This window comes from Bos javanicus, chromosome 6, assembly GCF_032452875.1.
Source record: "Bos javanicus breed banteng chromosome 6, ARS-OSU_banteng_1.0, whole genome shotgun sequence".
NCBI classification, from domain to species: Eukaryota; Metazoa; Chordata; class Mammalia; order Artiodactyla; family Bovidae; genus Bos; species Bos javanicus.
Genome location: NC_083873.1, coordinates 36,339,539 through 36,363,263, shown reverse-complemented (window position 1 = coordinate 36,363,263; position 23,725 = coordinate 36,339,539). Strand labels below are relative to the sequence as shown.

Here is a 23,725-nt window from a genome sequence, read left to right as displayed (position 1 = left end):
CCTTAAAAATACTGAGTATTCTTTTTTTAAAATCTAGTCTAATAAGAAACTTGACTTCACTTGTAAAATTTTGCATTTCTCCCGTATATAAGCTACTTTACATATTCTACATAGCATTAATCCATTCTTCTGATGTTTACCTTTAAAGTATTTTCTCTTAAAAAAAGTGAATTAGGTAGAAGTGATCATTGCACAACATTTTAATGAATTAAATGCCACCGAATTGTTCATTTTAAATGGCTAATTATGTTTTGTGACTTTCATGTCAATAAAAAAATGTTTGTGTCCCTGTGTATGCACGTGCAGATGTGTCTGTGTGTGCTTGATGGTAAAGTCTGAGTCCGGGAGAGCTGCTGTACTGTGCTGGGCTGTGAGTGTCAGCCTGCTGCAGTCTCCTGCATAATGCTCATAGAGACTGAGTTGAATGCGTAGTGCAAGCTGCCTTTCTTTCTGCCAGTTATGTTGTGTGTTGCTTACTAATTTGGGTCTATAATGGATTAAAAGTGGTTTATGAGTGAGAGTGTTTGACCTGCCTTAAAGAGAGGGTATTCTGCTACATATTAACATGCAAGTTTTATGGCTGCCTGAGGAACTATCAAATAAGCAATTCAGGAAACAGAGGGGAAAGATCAAGCTAGTTAGGAAATGGTGGAAATTGCTTGACATTATGAAGGGCATCACATATGTGCTTATATCCTGAGAAAAGTGGCCAATAGTGGTATGAATGGTAGCTAGAAAACCCCATAGCTGAAGTTGTATGTATAAGTGAAAGAAAGATCCAGACCTTGCCGGAGGCCTGGACCACTTAGTACTGTCCTTTCAGGATGTGTCTTGCTGCCCTAAACAGGATTGCAGTATTTCCTTTTTTAAAGTAGTCTGCTGACATCTTTTATATAATTCTCTATTAAGACAAAATGATTTTCATATGATTTATATGAACTTTTTTTTGTATTTGTATTTTATTGCACATTTTATTCCATTTGCTGCTTGCTTTTAAAAATGTGAAGTCTTTTAAAATTTTTATAACCTCTTAATTTTTGTGTTGTCATGTCTGTTGATTATTTCTTTTGGTCTTAAATCACTCTAGACTTAACCTTTCCCTGTCCAGTAATTAGTAAATGCGTAATAATATATTTTCTTCCATTAAAAATTTTCTTTTGAGTCTGTAGTTTAAGATAAAATCTTAACTGTTTCCATATTAGTAAACAATTAGGTGAAGATTAGGGTAGTTATATGGTTCTAAATCCAGTTTGGGTTTTGATTTGAAGTGTAGTAAATAACATGTTAATATGGGAAGAATTGACACTTTTGTGATATTCAGTCTTACCTTCCAAAGGCCTGTTTTTTACATTTCTTTGTGATATTCTATTTTTTTCTTTTCATAGGTTGCATACATTTTTAATTGAGGTTTTTATAAATATTTTTATTTTATATACTCTGAGAGCCTTTTGCATGTATTTTTACCATTATTAAAGTGCCTAGAAATAATTAGTGGTTTTTATATGTTTATCCGGTAACTGATCAGTTCCTCAAACTTACTGAATGTGATAGCTTTCAACTGATTCTCTTGGGCTTTCTATATAAAATCACATCCCTTCCAAAATTTTTTATTTTCCCCACTAATTACACACCTTATTTGTTTCACTCATTTTTTTTTTGTAGGACCTAGAAAAACAAGTCTTTTATTCCTAGGGATAAGAAATGAATATTGAATTTTTAGTTTTTTTTTGCTTCTGTTCCAGTTAGGCATGATTATCATTTACTTCTTCTATAATAAATTATTTTGATTTTCTCTTTTTGTTGTCTTGACCCTAAGGAAGATTGTTACATTAAGGTTTTACTCAACTATTGCAATTAGCAACAGGTCAGAGCTTCCTTCCATTCCCTAAGGTAAATGGGTCTAATGTTACTTCTGAATAATTTTAACCCTTAAGGGAAATGAAAAAAAAAAAAAATCTGTGTGTTTAAAATTTGTGGGGAGTCACTTTCAATTTTATACTTAATTTAGAATGCCCAGATATAAAGTTGAAATAGCCTTTATATGCATAATGTTTTTTATTCTTTCTGGGAGGAAATCAAAATCTGATTTTTATATTGAGGAAGAAGACCTTTCATTGAATTTATTTGTTTACAAATGAAAGGCCACATTCTTAAACAATAAAATCATAAGAATATAATGAAAAAAAAATCATAAGAATATAATGTATTTTCTCCCTTTTTGTAACTTACGAGAGGACTGAATTTCAAATCTTCCTCTTTTATCTTTCATATAATAATAACAATGTTAATAACAGCTGAAGTACTTTGAGCATTTAGTGTCAGATGCTGGTCTATGAGCTTTATGTAAATTAACTAGCTTGTTCTCCATAATAACCTGTGAGGGAGGAATTGTTACTATCCCCTTTTATAGATAAGGAGAAACTAAACACAGATTAACTGAATTGCTTGAGATTCATCGATAATAAGAGGCAGATCTGGGATTTCATTCCAGGCAGTCAGAGAATGAGTCCTTTTGTTTTTTGAAAATACAGTTTTATTAACACCACAGTGGTAAACAATTTTATGCTTAAATTTCCTTATAGATCACACAGTTCAAAACCCACAAAGAAGCTAAGAGTCTTTACGTTAAATGTGTCCTCCTAAAAATCCTTTGCTGTATGCCAATCTGTTCCCGAGCAGTAAAATTTGATTATGCACCATTTTATATTAATATGTCACATTTACATAGCAAAATAACGAAGGCACAGCTAACACAAGCAAACTGAAACCCTTTCTACTTCTGAGCTGCGGATGGGGACACACAGTTGGATTGGTTCTTCAAGTATATATTTTTTCCCAAACATTAGCTTCAGTGAAGAGTTCTGATAATTTTCACAGCTACATTCTAAAAGCTACAAGACAAAAAGACATCACACAATTCAAAGTACATAACATTGGATACACATGCTTTACAGACTTTACTAGAATTCTACATTTTTTCAAGTAAATTAATACTTCTAAAATACTTGATAAGGGGATTTAATGCTTAAACAATTGGGATTTGTTTTACACCTTTGTAAATAGACATTACCAAGAAAACACATAAACACGAGACCGTAAATAATGAACACACACGTTGACAATATTGTACAGGTCATACACCCTCCTTCTCAGAACCAAATATTCAGAACAGTCTTTAGAATCTGAAGTGGCAGTTTTCTGAGCCTCATTAACAGTATTGTCATGATCTCCAGCACCGGGTTCCTTCCTCCCATCTCTCTTCTCTGAAGTGTAAAGCTAATGTTACAAAAACAAAGTCTTAAAGATGAGATCTGTTTTGAGTTCTGCTGCTGCTGCGCTGGAAAAATGCAAAAGAAATGGAAGAATTCGGCATTGAGAACACGTTCGATCTCGGCTTGGGTGTTCCGTGCCTAGTGCGATACTGTGACGAAAGGATTTTCAAAGTGACGTTCTTTAATTCACATCTACTTGACACCCTTATTAAGTCTCAACTCCAGTCCTCACAGAAGAGATCATGAAAAATCATTTTAAATTTAACTCATTTTCAACACCTGTTGGTATATTTGTGTTCAAATTGGAAATCAAATTTGAGACGCGCTGGGCATAATCTGATTGCGTCAATTTCATAGTATTTTAGGAATGTCAGAATTGATTCCTACTGTACTTTGGTCCAAAACCTGAGCCGTTCAAGTCCACCAATGTGTACAAAATAATAGTAATCGGGGTTTTAAATCTGCGTCGTCATTCTCCTCTGCACTCTCTGCCCCGCTTATTTCTTGGCGTCATCAGGCACTGCAGAGTGGGGACCCTCATCTTTGGCGGCAGCGGTCCCCGCAGCCTCTGCTGCAGGCTCTTCTTCCTCCTCGTCCTCCTCCTCTCCCTCCTCCTCATCCTCGTACTCGTCATCATCATCATCCTCCTCATCACCCTCTAAGGTCCATGCACACCCCTCCATCTCACCGGTGAGCTCTTGGATCTTAGCAAGTAAGGGCTTATAGATATCGTTATACTTTTTCTCCAGAGCCTGGAATTCCTTGTCAAATTTGGCTTCTATCTTATCGCATCGCTTCTGCAGCTTTTTGAGGGCCAGGACTCGGCATTTTACCGAATTAGGCAGGCTCTCGATAAAGTCATTTCTAGGCTTTGGTGCATTCTCTGCAGGGGTCTGGGGCTCCTCAGCCATCTGACCGACCACACCGTCGGAGTCGCTGGACCCGCTGTCAGAATCTCCCCCCTGCGCACCACCTTCCGCCATTACCTCCTCCGCTGCCGCGGCCGCATCTGCTGCTGCTGCCGCCGCCGCTGCCTGGCTCGGCTCCGCAGAGCCCTGGTTCTGCGAGTCAGCCATGTTCGAGGAGCAGCGCAGAGTTCTAGGTGGCTCCCACAGAGACCTGCACCCGAGCTGCACCACAGCGATCTTGCGGCTGCGGCAAGCGGCAAGAGGCGCTGACGTTGGCCGCGGCGGTGACGTCGCGCGGCCCCGCCCTTTCCCCCCGCGGGCCCTTGACTGGCTCCCCATAATCAGCTGATGGTGGGGCCCTCGAACCACACCAGCAGCCTCCTGTTGCTACCCTGCTCTCCCCTGCGCTGCGGGCAACGTCAGGACCCGTTTCCTAGCTACCCTGCTTACCCCCACATCTGCCCGCGCAAATCCCTCCCCCAGTAGAGAGGAGCTGGGGGTGGCGGCAGGTGTACGCGGCAATTTTTCACGAACTGTGTGGACGGGCTTAGCCTTTGCCACTTGACTCCTCTAGCTCACGCAGGTGCTTATATACATCTGCCAGTATATGTGTCTTGGCATTTGTCTCCATCTCTCTGTAGCTGGCGTTGGCATCTTGAGCTTACTCTTGGGGACTCGGCTTTGATCACCTCAAATTTCAGTGAAGTCCTTGCCAGAGAGTAGAGGCCTGGGGGGATCTGTCTCCATTCCACCCACTTAGGGACCTGTGGGAGAACTGAACAGTTTTCAGCCCTTCTCCCCTCGTCCCACCCTCAACAGCCCCTCTTGCCCCTCTCTCAGCCTAGTGGCACATATACTGGTAGCACGGTCTTCTTTCAGTTAGGCGGACCCTGGAAGCAGTTTTGGAGCCATTTGACCAGGAAATGTCTGAAACCCTGGGTATCCTGGAATGTTCCAGAAGGCTCCTCGATAGCTTTGTCCTGTGGGGAGGAATAAAGCTGGAGGAGGGCCAAAGAAAGCAAAGCCTTCTAACGCTGGAGGCCCAGGGTAAGGGGCCCCCTGCCTTATCGGAGCTGAGGCGCATGTTTAACAGTGCCGTTTGCTAGGGATGTACTGTCCCACACGTACACACAGGCGTTGTCCCCAAGATATGGTTCAGCATCTGCTCCAAGGGTCTAACTGGTGATTTGTATATGAGAACGGTTAAAAAAAAAAGCTATCGAATACTAATCTCTTGTTTTCTAACAGTCAAATGAGTAGACATTTTAGTTTCCTGTTTATTAAATCAAAATGAGAGCTTCTTAAATAAGGGTAAGAGCACATTATTTTAGGTATGGAAGCCAAACGATCCTTACAGGACTTATTCAGGAATGTTTTCAAATTAAGCATTACTTATACAAATGCCTTTTTCCCCATTATATTGGGACTTGCCGAAGTATTTACATAAAACACATGAATGTAAGGAAATTAACTGCCCAAGTACATTGGTGTATCTTTTTGGGTCTTGTAAATGTTGGTTAATAATATGCAAAGCATTTAGTGCTGACACTTAGCAAGAAGTGCTAAGTGATATTTTGTTTACAAAATAGTTAAATTGTATTTATTACTCAAAAATAACCTGCAATAATATACTCTTAGAAAAGGACATCTTAATAAGAGCTTTCTTACCAAAAAAAAAAGAAAAGGACATTTTTGTGTCCTTCCTCAAAGAAACTTTACAAACGGTTCAGTATATCTGCAGTAGAAAATATCTTAGTTTTTTTGTACTTGTAGTTCATATTATTTACTTTCTTAATTATGTTTCAGATAATTTACTTTCTGCTTCCCTGTTACCATTCATAATGATGAGATTTTTTGGTTAAGGTTGAAATTTCGATCCTGGCCCTAAATTTGGTGTAATAATGTATCTATATTTAGTTGGCTGATGCTATACGTACTTAATATATCACCTGCATGTTCCATATACCATCTTTTGATGGGTACAGCTACTGTGAGGTTAAGACTGTATTTTCTCATTTTAAAAAATAAGGAACTTAGGTGAAGAAAAAGGAAGTGAAATGCTCTTTTACCTGATTTATCACCTGACTGGCAGAATCAGGGACAGAAGCGAGGCCTTCAAACTCCTGTAATATAGAAGCTATGACACACTTTAAAAAGACAAAACTTAACTCAGACTTCACTCAATCTAACTAACTTGAATTACTTGAAACAACCAGGGTGTACCCATCTTTTAGGATTTTTATGTTCCCATCTTAAAAAATCTTTAAACTTAGTGTTAAGCTAGGCTTTACTGACCAGGGTTCTTGGACTGCTTAATAAATGGAAATTGATGAGACTAGATGATAAATTCAAGCAAGGCTTTTTTGGGACTCTTGCTGCAAGCAGAAGGGAGCTAAAACGAGTAACTTCCTTGTTTACTCCCTGTGAGGATAGGGGGGCTGGCACTGGGAAGCTAAGGGTGGGGGAGGGATGGGTTTGGGCCAGAGGGGTGGCTTAGGTGGTCTGCCTACCCCCTTGGTGGTACTGTGTGCAGGAGGCATGTGCAATACCCTGCTTTTGCTCCCGGCTCCTCAAGTTGGCTCCTGGAAGTTGGATTTTTGGTCTTTTTGTATCTTGTTCATAAATTGCCCAGAGAGGCTATGCATGCAGTTATTTTTAGTCCCTTGTTACTTCCTATTTTGTTGTTGGAGGAGAGGTTTGTCCAGATACAAGCACTGCAGCAAAGGGTCCCAGGTCCCACCTGTCTCAAGGCTACTCTTTTTTTTTTTTTTAAAGCCTGTGTTGAGATATAGTTCATGTACAACGAATTTTTGCCCTTTTTAGGGTATTTTGACAAACACATAGAGTCATGTAAACACTACATTAATGGAATTGTAGAACAGTGACCTCATCTTCTTCAAATATCCTCACGTTCTTTCCCTTACTGTCAACCCTGGCAACCACTGGTCTGTGATCTGTCTCTGTATCCCTAGAATGTCATATAAGTGGAGTAGGTGTGTAGCCTTTTGAGTCTGGCCTTTTTCTCTCAGCATAATGAATTGGAGATTCATCGGTGGCAATGTATACTAGTAGTCTGTTCCTTTTTATTTACTGACTAGTATCCCATTTGAGTTATTTCCAGTTCTTTGTGATTACAAATAATGCTGCTGTGAACATTCAACAGATTCTATGTGAACAAAGGTTTTTATTTCTCTTGAGTAAGTACCTAGAAGTGGAATTGCTGGGTCATATGGTAAATGTAGGTTTAGTTTTATAGGAAGCTTCCACAATGTTTTCCACAGTGGCTGTACTATTTTGCTTTTACAGTGGCAATATGTGAGAGTTGCAGTTGCTCCATACCCTCACCATTTCATATTGTTGAGTTTTGTCCCCTAATCTAAGAGCTGTATGTGAGTCCATAATGATTAATGACATCATCTTCCAGTGTGCTTACGTGTCATTCATATATCTTCTTTGATAAAATGTCTGTTTAGATCTTTTGCTCCTTTTCTAAATTGAACTTTTTGTTCTCTTACTAATTTTCTAACATTTTTTATATATTCTGGGTAAAAGTTTTATGTGAGATATGTGTTTTTTAAATATGCTCTTTGGTCTGTGACTTGTCTTTCATTTTTGTAATAGTGTCTTCCAAAAGCAGATATTTAAAATTTTGATAAATCCGTTTTATTAATCTTTTCTTAGTAGATTATGCTTTTGGTGTCATATTTAAGAAATCTTTGCCAAATTCAAGGCCATAAAGATTTGGTCTTAGTTTTCTTCCTGAAGTTTTACAACTTAAATTTTCGCATTTAGACTCTGATCCATATTGAGTTAATTTTTAAATAAGTGTGAGGTATATGGGCTTCTCTGGTGACTCAGACAGTAAAGAATCTGCCTGCAATTTGAGAGACTCAGGTTCGATCCCTGGGTCAGGAAGATCCCCTGGAGAAGGGAATGACTTACCCACTCTAGTATTCTTCCCTGGAGAATTCCATGGACAGAGGAGCCTGGTGGGCTACAGTCTATGGGATCATAAAGAGTAGGACACAGCTGAGTGACTAACATTACTACTACTATAGGGATATATACCTTTTGCATATTGATCTTCTGTTGATATGGTACCATTTCTTGAAAATACTATCCTTTATTCATGGAATTGCTCATTCAATTTGGCAAAAAGTAATTGTCCATATGAGGGCTGCCAGGCAGTTCAGCTGATAAAGAATCCGCCTGCAGTGCAAGACACCCCAGTTTGATTCCTGGGTTGGGAAGGTCCCCTGGAGAAGGGCTTGGCAACCCACTCTAGTCTTCTTGCCTGGAGAATCCCCATGGACAGAGGAGCCTGGCGGGCCACAGTCCATGGGTTACAAAGAGTCAGACATGACTGAGTGGCTCAGCACAGCACTGCACGATTGTCCACATACATGTGGATCCATTTCTGGACTTCGTGTTGCATTGATTTACGTGTCCTTTCACCAGTACCACACTTGTAACTGTGTAAGTCATGAAATGAGGTACTTCAAGTTGGTTAACTCTGTTCTTCAAAATTATTTTGCTCTTCTAGTTCCTTTGACTTTCTATGTTTATTTCAGAATTGGTTTGACAAGCATTTTAAAAAACCCTTGGATTCAGACTCTGAAAACAGTTTGCAATGCATATAGTACCTGCTTAGTAAGAATTATGTGTTTAAAAGTTTTAACTCTTGTTATTAAGAGTTGTCTAATTTTGTGGGCTTTATGGACTCTAGCGTATTATTGGGGCTGCCAGTAACACATAGTTGGGAATAGCAAGATGAGCTGTTGTACTGTCACGTCTTTATCTCTGCTTACTGTAATTTCTCACACACCTGTCACATCGGGGGAAAAATAAGAAAGGTGGATGATGGGAGGGCACTTTGGTGAAGTGGTTGGGAGCACAGATCTGTACTCAGACTCTGGCTTCACTTTCTGCCCCTGCCCATTTACTAGTTGTTCGTCTTGAATTCAGTTCTCAAATTGTAATAATGATGGCATTAACTTCAAAATGTTTTTTCTTGAGTTTTTGTGTATTTGTTTTTATTGGGCCACAATTCTCATATCATAAAATTTACTCAAAGGGTACTCTTAAGTATCACTGAGACAGTGTGTATCCAAGTACTTACCATTGAGTCAGTTCTTCACATCACGTTGTTCATTAGATTTTTAAAAATATTTATTCATTTGACTGAGCCAGGTCTTAGTTGTGGCATGTGGGATCTTTAGTTGAGGCAAGTGGATTCTAGACGTGGAGAATAATTCTCTTTGGTTCTGTGCTCCAACACCTGTTCTGTTTGTAGCCAGTTAATTCTATTGGCTCATTTCAATGAGCCTGTGGAATTCTGGCAGTCTTTCTTCTTCTTTTTTTTTTTTTTTTTAAACCGTCTCTGCCCCTTCAGTGCAAGCTGACAGTGTTCCTGCTTATATAAAATTCTCATAAAACTTATTGGCCTCCCAGGCAATTCATGGGGGTCCACACCATCAGACAAGAGAGGCCTCCACAGATCTTTCCTGGATAGCCACATCTTTACCCCCTGGCTTCTACGGAGATGGTTGACTGGATCCGTGAGTCACATGCCTGATCTCTTTAGCAGACCATTGTTCAGCCACATCCTTGGCCTTGTTTTCAGAGCATGCTATCCAGATAGGCTGAGGATTTCCAAACTTTCCAGTTCTGTTTCTTTTTCGCGTAACAATTCCCTCTTTATCTCTTTCCTCTTGCATTTTACTATAAGCAGCAAGAAGAAACCAGGTCACACCTTTAATATTTTGCTCAGAAATATCCTCCGCTAAGTAACCAAGTTTGTCACTTATAAGTGCTACCTTCTATAAAACATTAGAACGTGATTTGGCCAAGTTCTCTGCCACTTTATAACAAGATTGCCTGTTTCCAGTTTCAAAAAAATAATGTGTTCTTCATCTCCGTCTGGGACTTTACCAGAGTGCTTTAACATTCATATTTCTATCAATATTCTGTTTATGATTTATATGTATTTTCTAAGACAGTAGAAGCTTTCACTGTAGCTCTCCTCTTTTCTTTCTGAGCCTTCACTGGAATCTCCTTTTATGTCCTTATTTCTGTCAATAGTTTCTTCAAGGCAAACTAGGCTTTTTCTATCATGCCCTCAAAATCCTTCCAGCCTCTACTTATTACCTGATTCCAAAGTCACTTTTACATTTTTAGGTATGTGCTATTGTAGTACCCCACTTCTTGGTACCTAAATCTGTCTTGGGGTTCTCCAGACGAAGAGAACTAGTAACACACACACACATACACATAAAGATAAAAATTGATTTTAAAGAATCTGTGTGTGTGATTTTGGGGCTGGCAAATCAGAAACCTTCAGAGCAGGAGGGTAGGCTGAAAATTCTGGCAGGAGTTGATGTGACAGTCTTGAGTCAGAAGGCAGTCCGGAGGCCAGATTCCTTCTTTGGAGAACTTTAGTCTTTTAGAGCCTTCAACTGACAGGATGAGGCCATCCACATTATGAAGACTAATCTGCTTTACTCAAAGTCCAAAAGTGAATCACATCCAAAAAATTCCTTCCCAGCAACATCTTGAGTGATGTTTGATCAACAGCTGGGCACGATAGCTAAGCCAAACTGACACATAGAATTAACCATCGCAGGCTGTAATGCAAAATCATGCTGATGGTGCTTTTCTTAGGTAGTTGTACCAGAAAAATGTTACCAACTGTTGACAGAATTCAAAAATGCAGGACATGAGAGCTGCGAGCTCTGGTTTTATTCAGGGACCTTACAGAGGACTGTAGCCCTGGAGACAGTTTGTCAGCTAACTCTGAGCAGTTGCTTGAAAGGGGCAGGGGAGCAGCCAGTACATATGAATTTTTTGGCTGGGAAATACATGGAGTCAGGCATACATCTTAGTGAAAGATTACTGCTAATCATAATCAAAGAAGTGCTTATCTTTATATGGGAAGATGAAAGAATCTGGGGCCATTGAAATTCTTCCTCAAGTATGTATCTAAACTATTGAGGGGTCCATATGTTCAAAACACAAAATGCTCCATTCTGTTTTTTGTCCTAAATTCCTTTCAGTGTGTCCTGTTAGGTCAGTGAGTGAAATAGCAAATGATTTGATCCTTGTAGAACTGGATGGCAGGCAATGTTCTTTGTTTTACCACTACCTCCCTTTAGAACATAAGTTGAACAAGGTTTAGGAGACATTTCATGACCAATTTGTCCCACAGTGCTAAGAAAGTTCATTCCTAGGTCAGGCGAGGATGTTCCTTCCCCTGCATCTATAGAGTTGCACCGTTACAGTTAAATTTGTATAGGACTGTTGTTAGCGGAGAAGGCAATGGCACCCCACTCCAGTACTCTTGCCTGGAAAATCCCATGGATGGAGGAGCCTGGTAGGCTGCAGTCCATGGGGTCACTAAGAGTCGGACACGACTGAGTGACTTCACTTTCACTTTTCACTTTCCTGCATTGGAGAAGGAAATGGCAACCCACTCCAGTGTTCTTGCCTGGAGAATCCCAGGGGCGGGGGAGCCTGGTGGGCTGCCGTCTATGGGGTCGCACGGAGTCGGACACGACTGAAGTGACTTAGCAGCAGCAGCAGCAGCATTGTTGTTAGCTGCTGAGTTGTGGCCAACTTTTGCAACCCCAAGGACTGTAGCTCACCAGGCTCTTTTGTCCATGGAATTTCCCAGGCAAGAATACCAGAATGGGTTGCTTCTCCAGGGGATCTTCTTAACTCAAGGATCAAACCCACATCTCCTGCATTGCAGGTAGATTCTTTACCACTGAGCCACCTGGGAAGCCCTTGTATAAGAATATATACATGATCAAGACGTTGAGCCATCACTAGTTTTCTCAAAGATCTTGTGACACATTGGGTAATGCAAGAAACAATTACCTTATACAGGATTTAAGTAATACAGCTAATAACAATAAGACCACAGTAGAGATTTGTGCATGAGCTCCAAGAACAAAACCAGCTCCTTAGTAGACCACCAAGACTAGGAAGTAGATCACTTAAGGCAGAAATCAGATTCTTCATGTGAGTCATTAAATGGATAGTATTGGAGGATTCATCTGGTATAAGGATGCAGCACTCAGTTTGAATTACGGCCTGCCTCTTTGAGATGCTGGAAAGATATTGAGGGCCATGTGTTTTATAATACTGCTTTTTTTTCATCATATGGATCTCATAATTCAGTAAGCTCATAGCCTGATTACTGTTATTTAAGGCCTGTTGGGTGAAGGCTTTGATCTGGGTGGTTACATCTTCCAATCCTACTGAAGGCACAGAAATAGCTGCTAAGTGCTCAGACCAGTGAAACACAGATCTTTTGAGCCCAAGGGAATCCTAGGATACATCTTAGTATCCATTTTGGCAGAAGCCAAGACCACAAATTAGTGCCACAAAGCCACTGAGTTCCATTAGGTTCAAGTCAGTATTTCTGGTCACCTGACCCAGTCTGTTTCATACTAATTGCTGTATTTAAGGGAAATAATATGTTGGCATTGTTCATAAGGCACTCAGCTTAATTTTCAATTGTTATTTGACTGGTTATCTTTAATATGATTTAATTGTTTTTGACATAGGCAGGCCTTTAAACTTAAATGACTGTAGCCCAGTGATAGCTATATAAATCCATCCCATAATTGAGGGAGAGTCTTTTCTAATAAGTGGGAAGTTACGTTCTTTGAAATTTAGCTTATTGTTCTGATTGAGCTTGAGTAACTTTAAAAGGGAATTCATGTTATGGTCAGGGTCAGAAGAAGTATGATTGATTAGCCAAATGAGGGATTCCCATCTAGTAATATCATTAGTGGCCCTAAAACTTCTTTCTTCTAAAATAAATTTTTCTAAGGGCCATCCAGTTAGAGCCTTGGAGGTAAGAAATCCACCAAAGTAAGCCAGAAGTACTGGACATAGATAAGTGACCACAAGTCTGAAAATTGGATTGATTTTTTAAAATTGTATAGGATTATTCATGATTAAAAAAAAAATTTGATTCTAATGCAAAGGTCCAAGAAATCAACAAAACACTATAAATGATCATATGGGTCTGGTCTGGCATTTTAATATAGCTGTCTACTCCTGATATTGTCTTCTCAGCCTGGTGTGGATGTAGTTTCTCCTCTGAGTGTTGTTTCAAGGGGATTTTGAGGTCAGGAGCCCCTCTCTATAGACCAGTCTGGTGCATGGCTCTTTTTCAGTGGGAAATGTAAACCTAAGGATCATTTCCCTTAAGTTTCATTGTGTATAAGCTAGTCATGAGTATCTGATGGGGTCTTTTTATGTAGGTTGGAGAGAGTCCTTTGATTGATGTCTTTCCTGTATATAATCTCCTGGTTGTAGGTCATGGGGCATCTATCTTCATGCAAAAATAGATTACTGTGGTAAGCTTCAGAAATAAATTTAGAATGTCATTTTAATAATTCAATTAAATCTTACAATAATACAACATATTAACAAGGAGCCATCTAGGAAGTTGAGTCTTAGGCAGTCAATACAAACCACAAAAACAGTTAAGAACACTAGAAATTAATATTCACTGAAATAAATTTTTTCTTTCTAAAATCACCCTCATTTCTCCCAGTGATGGCCAAATTAAGATCATATAGGCTCTTTGAAATTGCTTTTGCTGAGTCTCTTTATAAGGAATCTTAGACTGAACATTTAAAAGGTCCCTCAGGCTAGAAAAGCCATGTCAAAGACTAGGCATCAGATTCTGCATGCAAAATCCACAGATTTGGGCAGGTTCCTCTCCTCTTCAGGTCCACAAAAAATCTTGAGATCCATGCACCTGCCAGGAAGTAGCCGCCCTTATTCACCTGATAAGGCTTCTAGGAATCCTATAAGCAAAGTACTAGGTTGTTTTTCAAAGGGGCTTTATAGTTCCATTAAGTCCACCTCAGGTCTTTGAAGTTGTCTGCTATATCTGATTTTTCTATAGTCTCAAATATGACATCCCATCCAAAGTCATGGTAATATAGCCAGTGTTTCCAATTATCTCCTGTTATAAAGAGAACAGATTCTTATTGAAATTGTGCAAATAATTATATTGCCATGAAAATAAGAATATTCACCAAGAGTTTCCAAATTCTGGAGAAATCAGAGAAGTGATGAATATTTCATTTCTGCTTACAAAGGTATAATTTACCAAACTGCTATAAATCATAATTAGCTTAAGAGGAAAGACAAAAAGTTTCTCAAATCTGGGAAAACAAAACATTAAAGAATCAGCAATAATTTTTCAGAGACTTAAAAGTTACAGCCATCCTCGTCAGTTCATTCAGTCTCATGTTACTAATTCTTGATTCTCTGTTTACAGTTTTATGAAGCCATCAGGTTTTCAGTTCATGTTCTTTAATTTCTTACCCAGTTAGGTAGTATGATCTGAAAGTTACCAGAAACCTGTGTTTGTCAGAAAATCCTTTCTATAATTCTACTTGGAGATCAAGCATTTTTGTAAAAGCATCAGAATAAAAGAGTAATTGTATATTGATGACAAAAGACTTTCAAAAAGCAGTTAAAGACCTGATGACAATGCATTTGTCAAGGAAATTTGGGCATTTTTATACACTATTACAATATTAAATTTTATTTATTTTAATTTGATTATACTAGCCATGTAATTGAGCATATCAAATAAGCCCAATTAGTTTAATATTTCTCTCAAAGATGTTTCAGGGGCCCTCTGGAGCATCCCGAAGTTATCTATAGGTCAAAAGAACTTCATTTAGAAATCAATATGAGGAATTTTGTCAAAGATATCAAGAGTTTTTAAAACTCTTGTTCAAATAGAATTATAGGTCATTGTGAAACAATACTTACCACTTAACCAAAGTGACAAAGATTCAAAGGCAAATATAGAAAGTTACAACAGATTACTTAAATAAAAAAAACTTCAAAATCTGTTATCAAAATCATACCAATACTCCAAGAAAACCTTGTCCTCTTAACAGGGGGCCAAATTCTAGTTTTGCACCATCTTACCTTTAACACTGTAATTCATTTACTCAACTAAGTTTATTCTTATCAGTTTATTCTTAGCCAGTCCAGACGATGCACAAAACTCTTTTCTCTGTTTCTTTTTACATCATTCTAAGACTTCATTTTTTTACCTTTAGATTTTCCCCTATACTTTCTCTCTCTTTCTTTGAGAAATGGTATTGGAGTATAGTTGATTTACAAGGTTGTATTAGTTTCTGCTGTACAGCAAAGTGAGTCAGTTATACATACATGCAGTCTTTTTTAGATTCTGCTGTCATGTAGGTCATTGTAGAGTATTGAGTAGTTTCCTGTGCTGTACAGTAGGTCCTTATTATTAATAGTTACCTATTTTATATATAGTAGTGTTTATATGTCGATCCCAGTCTCCCAATTTATCCTTCCCACTGGTAACCATAGGTTTGTTTTCTGTGTCTCTGATTCAGTTTCTGTTTTGTAAAAAATTAATTTGTGCCATGTTTTTGGATTCCACATAAAAGCAATATCATATGATATTGTCTTTGCCTACTTCACTCAGTATGACAGTCTCTGGGTCCATCCGTGTTGCTGCAGACGACATAATTTCATTCTTTTTGATGACCAAGTAATACTCCACTGTGTGTATATGTCTCTGTGTGTGTGTATATATATCTCACATCTTTTGTCTCTTCTCTGTCAGTGGACATTTAGGTTGCTTCCACGTCCTGACTATTGTAAATAGTGCTGCACTGAGTTACGGTTTTCTCTGATATATACCCAGGAGTGGGGTTGCTGGATCATATGATAGCTCTATTTTTGTTTTTTTTTTTAAGGAACCTCCATACTCCTTTTTCTCTTTCTCTCTTTTTAACCTCTCTCTAGGACAAATTACTCTCTTTTCCCTTAACAGAATGCATTTCTGTTCCTTATGGCTTGTTTTTTTCCCTTACATACAAAGATGTTTCCCTTATTAATTTTATTAGTTTTAATTACAACTCTTAAAAACTTAATTTCTAGTGAAAACTAATAAGCAGTTTTAAACTTTTATTTTAGCATTCTGTACACTGACAAACTTATGAATACTGGTTGTAATTTCTTAAAAAAAAGTGCTTTCTTACAGAAAATGTCTCCATGTGGCGCCAAGCATATTTATTAATAGTCCTGAATATCTTTATTTTCTCTGTAAAAGGAAATCTATGTTCAGTAATTAATGTTTCAGTATCTAATTTTATTTTGGAATGATTTCGATATTCAATGAACTTTCATCATTTAACATAATTTAGCAAAACTCTAAAGTTTCAAGTAACCAAGTATTTGGAGAAGCTATTTTCCAGTAAATATAACCATAAAAACAAGGGTTCTCTGGTGGCTCAGTAGTAAAGAATCCACCTGCCAATGCAGGAGAGGTGGGTTTAATCCCTAGCTTGGGAAGATCCCTTGGAGAAGGAAATGGCAACTCACTCTAGAATTCTTGCCTTCAAAGTTCCGTGGACAGAGGAGCCTGGCAGGCTACAGCCCATGGGGTTGCAAAGAGTCAGACATGACTTAGCAACCAACAACAGACCATAAAATATAATTATTCTTAAAGCGACCTAAAAACTGTCATCTCATTTACAGTTAATTTACTTATAAAAATTCAATAATACACCAGGTTATTTTTCTTGCTGACAAATTTTATAATGGAAATGAGATCTTAGATGACTTTTAGTAAACCTCGAGTATTACTGTTAATGTTGATTACTTTAAAGAGTCTGTATTAATTAAACTAACAAACTTAAACTAAGTTTAATACTGAATATTAACTTAAAACTGAATATTTACCAGTTCATGTGACCTGAAATTCATTTGGATTAGTTTCTCCTATATTTTTGAGACTTTATATAGGTGCTTCAGATCAGATCAGATCAGTCGCTCAGTCGTGTCCGACTCTTTGTGACCCCATGAATCGCAGCACGCCAGGCCTCCCTGTCCATCACCAACTCCCGGAGTTCACCCAGACTCACGTCCATCGAGTCAGTGATGCCATCCAGCCATCTCATCCTCTGTTGCCTCATCCCTTCTCTTGCCCCCAATCCCTCCCAGCATCAGAGTCTTTTCCAATGAGTCAACTCTTCGCATGAGGTGGCCAAAGTACTGGAGTTTCAGCTTTAGCATCATTCCTTCCAAAGAAATCCCAGGGCTGATCTCCTTCAGAATGGACTGGTTGGATCTTCTTGCAGTCCAAGGGACTCTCAAGGGTCTTCTCCAACACCACAGTTCAAAAGCATCAATTCTTCAGTGCTCAGCCTTCTTCACAGTCCAACTCTCACATCCATACATGGGCACTGGAAAAACCACAGCCTTGACTAGACGAACCTTTGTTGGCAAAGTAATGTCTCTGCTTTTGAATATGCTATCTAGGTGGTCATAACTTTCCTTCCAAGGAGTAAGCGTCATTTAATTTCATGGCTGCAGTCACCATCTGCAGTGATTTTTGGAGCCCAGAAAAATAAAGTCTGCCACTGTTTCCACTGTTTCCCCATCTATTTCCCATGAAGTGGTGGGACCAGATGCCATGATCTTCGTTTTCTGAATGTTGAGTTTTAAGCCAACTTTTTCACTCTCCACTTGCACTTTCATCAAGAGGCTTTTGAGTTCCTCTTCACTTTCTGCCATAAGGGTGGTGTCATCTGCATATCTGAGGTGATTGATATTTCTCCCAGCAATCTTGTTTCCAGCTTGTGCTTCTTCCAGTCCAGCGTTTCTCGTGATGTACTCTGCATATAAGTTAAATAAGCAGGTTGACAATATACAGCCTTGACGTACTCCTTTTCCTATTTGGAACCAGTCTGTTGTTCCATGTCCAGGTCTAACTGTTGCTTCCTGACCTGCATACAAACTTCTCAAGAGGCAGATCAGGTGGTCTGGTATTCCCATCTCTTTCAGAATTTCCCACAGTTGATTGTGATCCACACAGTCAAAGGCTTTGGCATAGTCAATAAAGCAGAAATAGATGTTTTTCTGGAACTCTCTTGCTTTTTCCATGATCCAGCGGATGTTGGCAATTTGATCTCTGGTTCCTCTGCCTTTTCTAAAACCAGCTTGAACATCAGGAAGTTCACGGTTCACATATTGCTGAAGCCTGGCTTGGAGAATTTTGAGCATTACTTTACTAGCGTGTGAGATGAGTGCAATTGTGTGGTAGTGTGAGCATTCTTTGGCATTGCCTTTCTTTGGGATTGGAATGAAAACTGACCTTTTCCAGTCCTGTGGCCACTGCTGAGTTTTCCAAATTTGCTGGCATATTGAGTGCAGCACTTTCACAGCATCATCTTTCAGGATTTGGAATAGCTCAACTGGAATTCCATCACCTCCACTAGCTTTGTTCATAGTGATGCTTTCTAAGGCCCACTTGACTTCACATTCCAGGATGTCTGGCTCTAGGTCAGTGATCACACCATCGTGATTATCTGGGTCATGAAGATCTTTTTTGTACAGTTCTTCTGTGTATTCTTGCGATCTCTTCTTAATATCTTCTGCTTCTGTTAGGTCCATACCATTTCTGTCCTTTATTGAGCCCATCTTTGCATGAAATGTTCCTTTGGTATCTCTGATTTTCTTGAAGAGATTTCTAGTCTTACCCATTCTGTTGTTTTCCTCTATTTCTTTGCACTGATCGATGAAGAAGCCTTTCTTATCTCTTCTTGCTATTCTTTGGAACTCTGCATTCAGATGTTTCTATCTTTCCTTTTCTCCTTTGCTTTTCACTTCTCTTCTTTTCACAGCTATTTGTAAGGCCTCCCCAGACAGCCATTTTGCTTTTTTGTATTTCTTTTCCACGGGGATGGTCTTGATCCCTGTCTGCTGTACAATGTCACAAATCTCATTCCATAGCTCATCAGGCACTCTATCAGATCTAGGCCCTTAAATCTATTTCTCACTTCCACTGTATAATCATAAGGGATTTGATTTAGGTCATACCTGAATGGTCTAATGGTTTTCCCTACTTTCTTCAATTTAAGTCTGAATTTGGCAATAAGGAGTTCATGATCTGAGTCACAGTCAGCTCCTGGTCTGGTTTTTGCTGACTGTATGCAGCTTCTCCATTTTTGGCTGCAAAGAATATAATCAGTCTGATTTCGGTGTTGACCATCTGGTGATGTCCATGTATAGAGTCTTCTCTTGTGTTGTTGGAAGAGGGTGTTTGTTGTGACCAGTGCATTTTCTTGGCAAAACTCTATTAGTCTTTGCCCTGCTTCATTCCATATTCCAAGGCCAAATTTGCCTGTTACTCCAGGTGTTTCTTGACTTCCCACTTTTGCATTCCAGTCCCCGAGAAAGAAAAGGACATCATTTTTGGGTGTTATTTCTAAAAGGTCTTGTAGATCTTCATAGAACCCGTTCAACTTCAGCTTCTTCAGCGTTACTGGTTGGGGCATAGACTTGGATTACTGTGATATTGAATGGTTTGCCTTGGAAATGAACAGCGATCATTCTGTCATTTTTGAGGTTGCATCCAGGTACTGCATTTCAGACTCTTTTATTGACCATGATGGCTACTCCATTTCTTCTGAGGGATTCCTGCCCTCAGAAGTAGTAGTAGTAGATACAATGGTCATCTGAGTTAAATTCACCCATTCCAGTCCATTTCAGTTCGCTGATTCCTAGAATGTCGACATTCACTCTTGCCATGTCTTGTTTGACCACTTCCAATTTGCCTTGATTCATGGACCTGACATTCCAGGTGCCTATGCAATATTGCTCTTTACAGCATCGGACCTTGCTTCTATCACCAGTCACATCCACAGCTGGGTATTCTTTTTGCTTTGGCTCCATCCCTTCATTCTTTCTGGAGTTATTTCTCCACTGATCTCCAGTAGCATATTCGGCACTTACTGACCTGGGGAGTTCCTCTTTCAGTATCCTATCATTTTGCCTTTTCATACTGTTCATGGGGTTCTCAAGGCAAGAATACTGAAGTGGTTTGCCATTCCCTTCTCCAGTGGACCACATTCTGTCAGATCTCTCCACCATGACCCGCCCATCTTGGGTTGCCCCAGGGGCATGGCTTAGTTTCATTGAGTTAGACAAGGCTGTGGTCCTAGTGTGATTTGATTGACTAGTTTTCTGTGAGTATGGTTTTAGTGTGTTTGCCCTCTGATGCCCTCTTGCAACACCTACCGTCTTACTTGGGTTTCTCTTACCTTGGGCTTAATTTCCTTTAAGTCAATTAAGTAGAGAGCTCTTTTACAAATTAATTTTGGCAATACCATTCAGAAGTAGACATTTGTCTATAATGTACACACATATAGACAGATATAACCAGAGATCTCATAGCTTCATTTTAAATCTTAGTCATGAATCAATATAAAACTCACTAATTTATAAATAACATTTGGAGTAAGTTTAACTCGCTTGGGTTGAATATTTATTTATTTATTTGTCTGTGCTGGTTCTAAGCTGCAGCACACAGGATCTTCAATCTTCATATCGGCATGAGGAATCTTTACTTGTGGCGCAGGAAGTCTTAGTTGGGGCATGTGGGATCTAGTTCCCTGCTGCTGCTGCTGCTGCTAAGTCGCGTCAGTCATGTCCGACTCTGTGTGACCCCAGAGACAGCAGCCCACCAGGCTCCCCCATCCCTGGGATTCTCCAGGCAAGAACACTGGAGTGGGTTGCCATTTCCTTCTCCAATGCATGAAAGTGAAAAGTGCAAGTGAAGTCGCAGTCGTGTCCGACTCTTCGCGACCCCATGGGCTGCAGCCTACCAGGCTCCTCCATCCATGGGATTTTCCAGGCAAGAGTACTGGAGTGGGGTGCCATTGCCTTCCAGGGATCAAACCCGGGCCCCCTGCATTCATAGTGAAGAGTCTCACAGTGGACCACCGGGGAAGTCCCTTGCTTGGATTTTAAAGGCCTGTTTCCCCCCCTCAGTCCCAGGAATTAGAGATGGTTTAAATAAGAGTAAGGCAGGAGTTCTTGAGCATTCTGGTAGAACATGTATATCTCAGAGATGCAAGGAGAAAAATGCAAGTTCCTCCTAGAAGGAGTTTGTGCCCTTAGAATTTTGAAAAGATGTTTTATCGAGGTGGCTTTCTTTAACTGCTTATGCAGAAACTGGTTTTGGAATGTCAGAAAGAGCTGCACCTTGGCCATTTCAGAGAGGATTTCCTTAGTTCCTAATTAAGTACTTACAAGTATAAGGTCTGTACATATGTAAACCTATTTGGGGTATTAGTCAGGGGTCATCTGACATCCCATTTTCTTCTGTTTGGGAGGCTCTTTCTCATTTTAAAGTTGGCTTATCAGAGTAAAATCACTATTGAAAACTGTGGCAGGCCAAATGTGTGGTTTATGGGCTTAATTCTTCTAAGTGGCACCCTAGAGTCATTTCAGCTCTTCTGCGTGTCTTGTTTTCTCCTGCTGGCAGTCTAAAACTGGTGTGGGTGCTCTGAGCACTGAATGGCCAATTTTTATATATGTGTCTCTGGATTAATGAATTTGTAAATTAGTGAGTGGGTTTCCCTAGGGACTGCTGCACAGTATGAGGACTTGCCTCTGCCACAACTCAATGTCCTCAGTTGCCTGAGAAAGTTGTAACTGGCCAGGAGAGCTGTGTCCCTTATCTTTGGAGCTGAAGGCTCTCATATGGTGCCTTCACTTTTATCCAAGAAATCCTGTTAAGGTAGATAATTTGAGGAAAGACGTCAGATCCATCTCCTACCTAATCACCACTGAGCACTTTCTCAATATCTTACAAATGAAAAGTCAGGTACCTTTCTTATTTACTGCTGAATAAAACTCAAGATTGTCAACCAAGACAAGAGACACTCAGCCAAATTCGTCTAGACTCACCAGGAAGGTGGACAGGCACAAGGGCCCTTGCTAGTGCCTTGGAGGGTTCAGATGAAGGAGAAAAGTCTGCACTGGGTCCATTCATGGTTTCTGCAACTGCTGACAAATAAAAAATGCACAGTATGAGAGAGATGATTTTTGAATTCAGGGGCCTTTGTTCTTGCTATTCAGTGGCTAAACTGGATCCAGCTCTTTGCGACCCAGTGGACTGCAGCACCCCAGGCTCCTCTGCCCTCCACTGTCTCCCAGAATTGCTCAAATTCATGTCCATTGAGTTGGTGAGGCTATCTAACCATCTTATCCTCTGCCACCCCCTTCTCCTTTTGCTTTCAATCTTTCCCAGCATTAGTGTCTTTTCCAATGAGTAGGCTCTTTGCATCAGGTGGCCAAAGTATTGGAGTTTCACTTTTAGCAACAGTTCTTCCAATGAATAGTCCAGGTTGATTTCCTTTAGGATTGGCTGGTTTGATCTCCTTGCTGTTCAGGGGACTCTTTAAGAGTCTTTGCTAGAACCACATTTGAAAGCATCAGTTCTTCTTTATGGTCCACTCAGCCTTTATGCTCAACCTTCTTTATGGTCCACTCACATCTGTACATGACTACTGGAAAAACCGTAGCTTTGACTATGAGGCCCTTAGGGGCCTTACTTAGTACTATAGCCTGTGAGACAGAACATAGATAGGTCTGAGGAACTGCTCCTAAGAGGTAGAGAAAGAGCCAATACATGTAATTTTGTTTCTTTTTTTCTTGACTGGAAAATACATATAGTCAAACATACATCTTGGTGAAAGATTTCTAATCACAAAAGAATCAAGTATCTTGAGTAAGTGATTTTAGTGCTTATTTATGTATAGGAAGAATCTGGTGTCACTGAAATTCTTCCTGACATGTATCATAACTATCTTGGGACCAAAAAACACAGAATATTTAATCTTGTTCTTTATCCTGTATTATAGGGCTTCCCTGATAGCTCAATTAGTAAAGAATCCGCCTGCAATGCAGGAGACCCCGGTTCAATTCCTGGGTTGGGAAATCCCCTGGAGAAGGGATAGGCTACCCATTCCAGTATTCTTGGGCTTCCCTTGTGGCTTAGCTGGTAAAAAATCTACCTGCAATGCAGGAGGCCTGCGTTCGATCCCTGGGTTGGGAAGATCCCCTGGAGAAGGGAAAGGCTACCCATTCCAGTATTCTGGCTTAGAGAATTTCATGGACTGTATAGTCCATGGGGTCGCAAAGAGTCGGACACGACTGAGCAACTTTCACTTTCTTTCATTCCTTTCAGTGACTGCATTGGCTTATGACTTGATACTTGCAGAACTGGAAGGCAGGCAGCATTCTGTTTTACAGGCTTTGTCTTTGTCAGGAAAGCAGTACATTGTCTGCATTGTGAGAACTTTCAGCAGCTGTAGTTAAGATGTACAATATTTTTACATTAGTGGCTTTTATTTTAAAAACTGAACATTTACCCCTTTTTAAAGATGAGAAAAGAATGGCTTAGTAACCAGATAGAGGACATGGCAGACCCTGGATTTGCACCCCTGTCTACTCCACCACTCACTGTATTATACCGCCTATTGTCAGTGTTTTGTGCTGGTCTCGGCCTGTCAATAACCAGTGTTGTGACTGAACCAGCCCTTGTGGTTATGATTATGACTGCAAAATGCCCTTCGGAAATAATTATCAGGACACTTTGGGGGGGAAAAAAAAACAGTTTATTACTTCAAGACCTGGAAATTGCATAGCCTACCGGGGCCACATAATAAGGTTGGG

At 39.7% G+C, this 23,725-nt stretch overlaps 2 protein-coding genes across 6 annotated transcripts in view; one reads left to right on the top strand and one right to left on the bottom strand.

The window, feature by feature from the left end:
- HERC3 (HECT and RLD domain containing E3 ubiquitin protein ligase 3) overlaps positions 1-23,725 on the top strand; it is a 197,541-nt gene that overhangs the window by 162,480 nt on the left and 11,336 nt on the right. The window lies entirely within an intron of this gene.
- On the bottom strand, positions 2,511-4,477 carry NAP1L5 (nucleosome assembly protein 1 like 5). The gene has a single exon (XM_061419712.1). The coding sequence runs from the start codon at positions 4,346-4,348 to the stop codon at positions 3,770-3,772; it is 579 nt and encodes a 192-aa protein (XP_061275696.1). The 5' UTR covers positions 4,349-4,477; the 3' UTR covers positions 2,511-3,769.

What these genes read in the sequence shown, in the direction of transcription:
- NAP1L5 (XM_061419712.1), bottom strand. Translation starts at nt 4,348, where the DNA reads ATGGCTGACTCGCAGAACCAGGGCTCTGCGGAGCCGAGCCAGGCAGCG.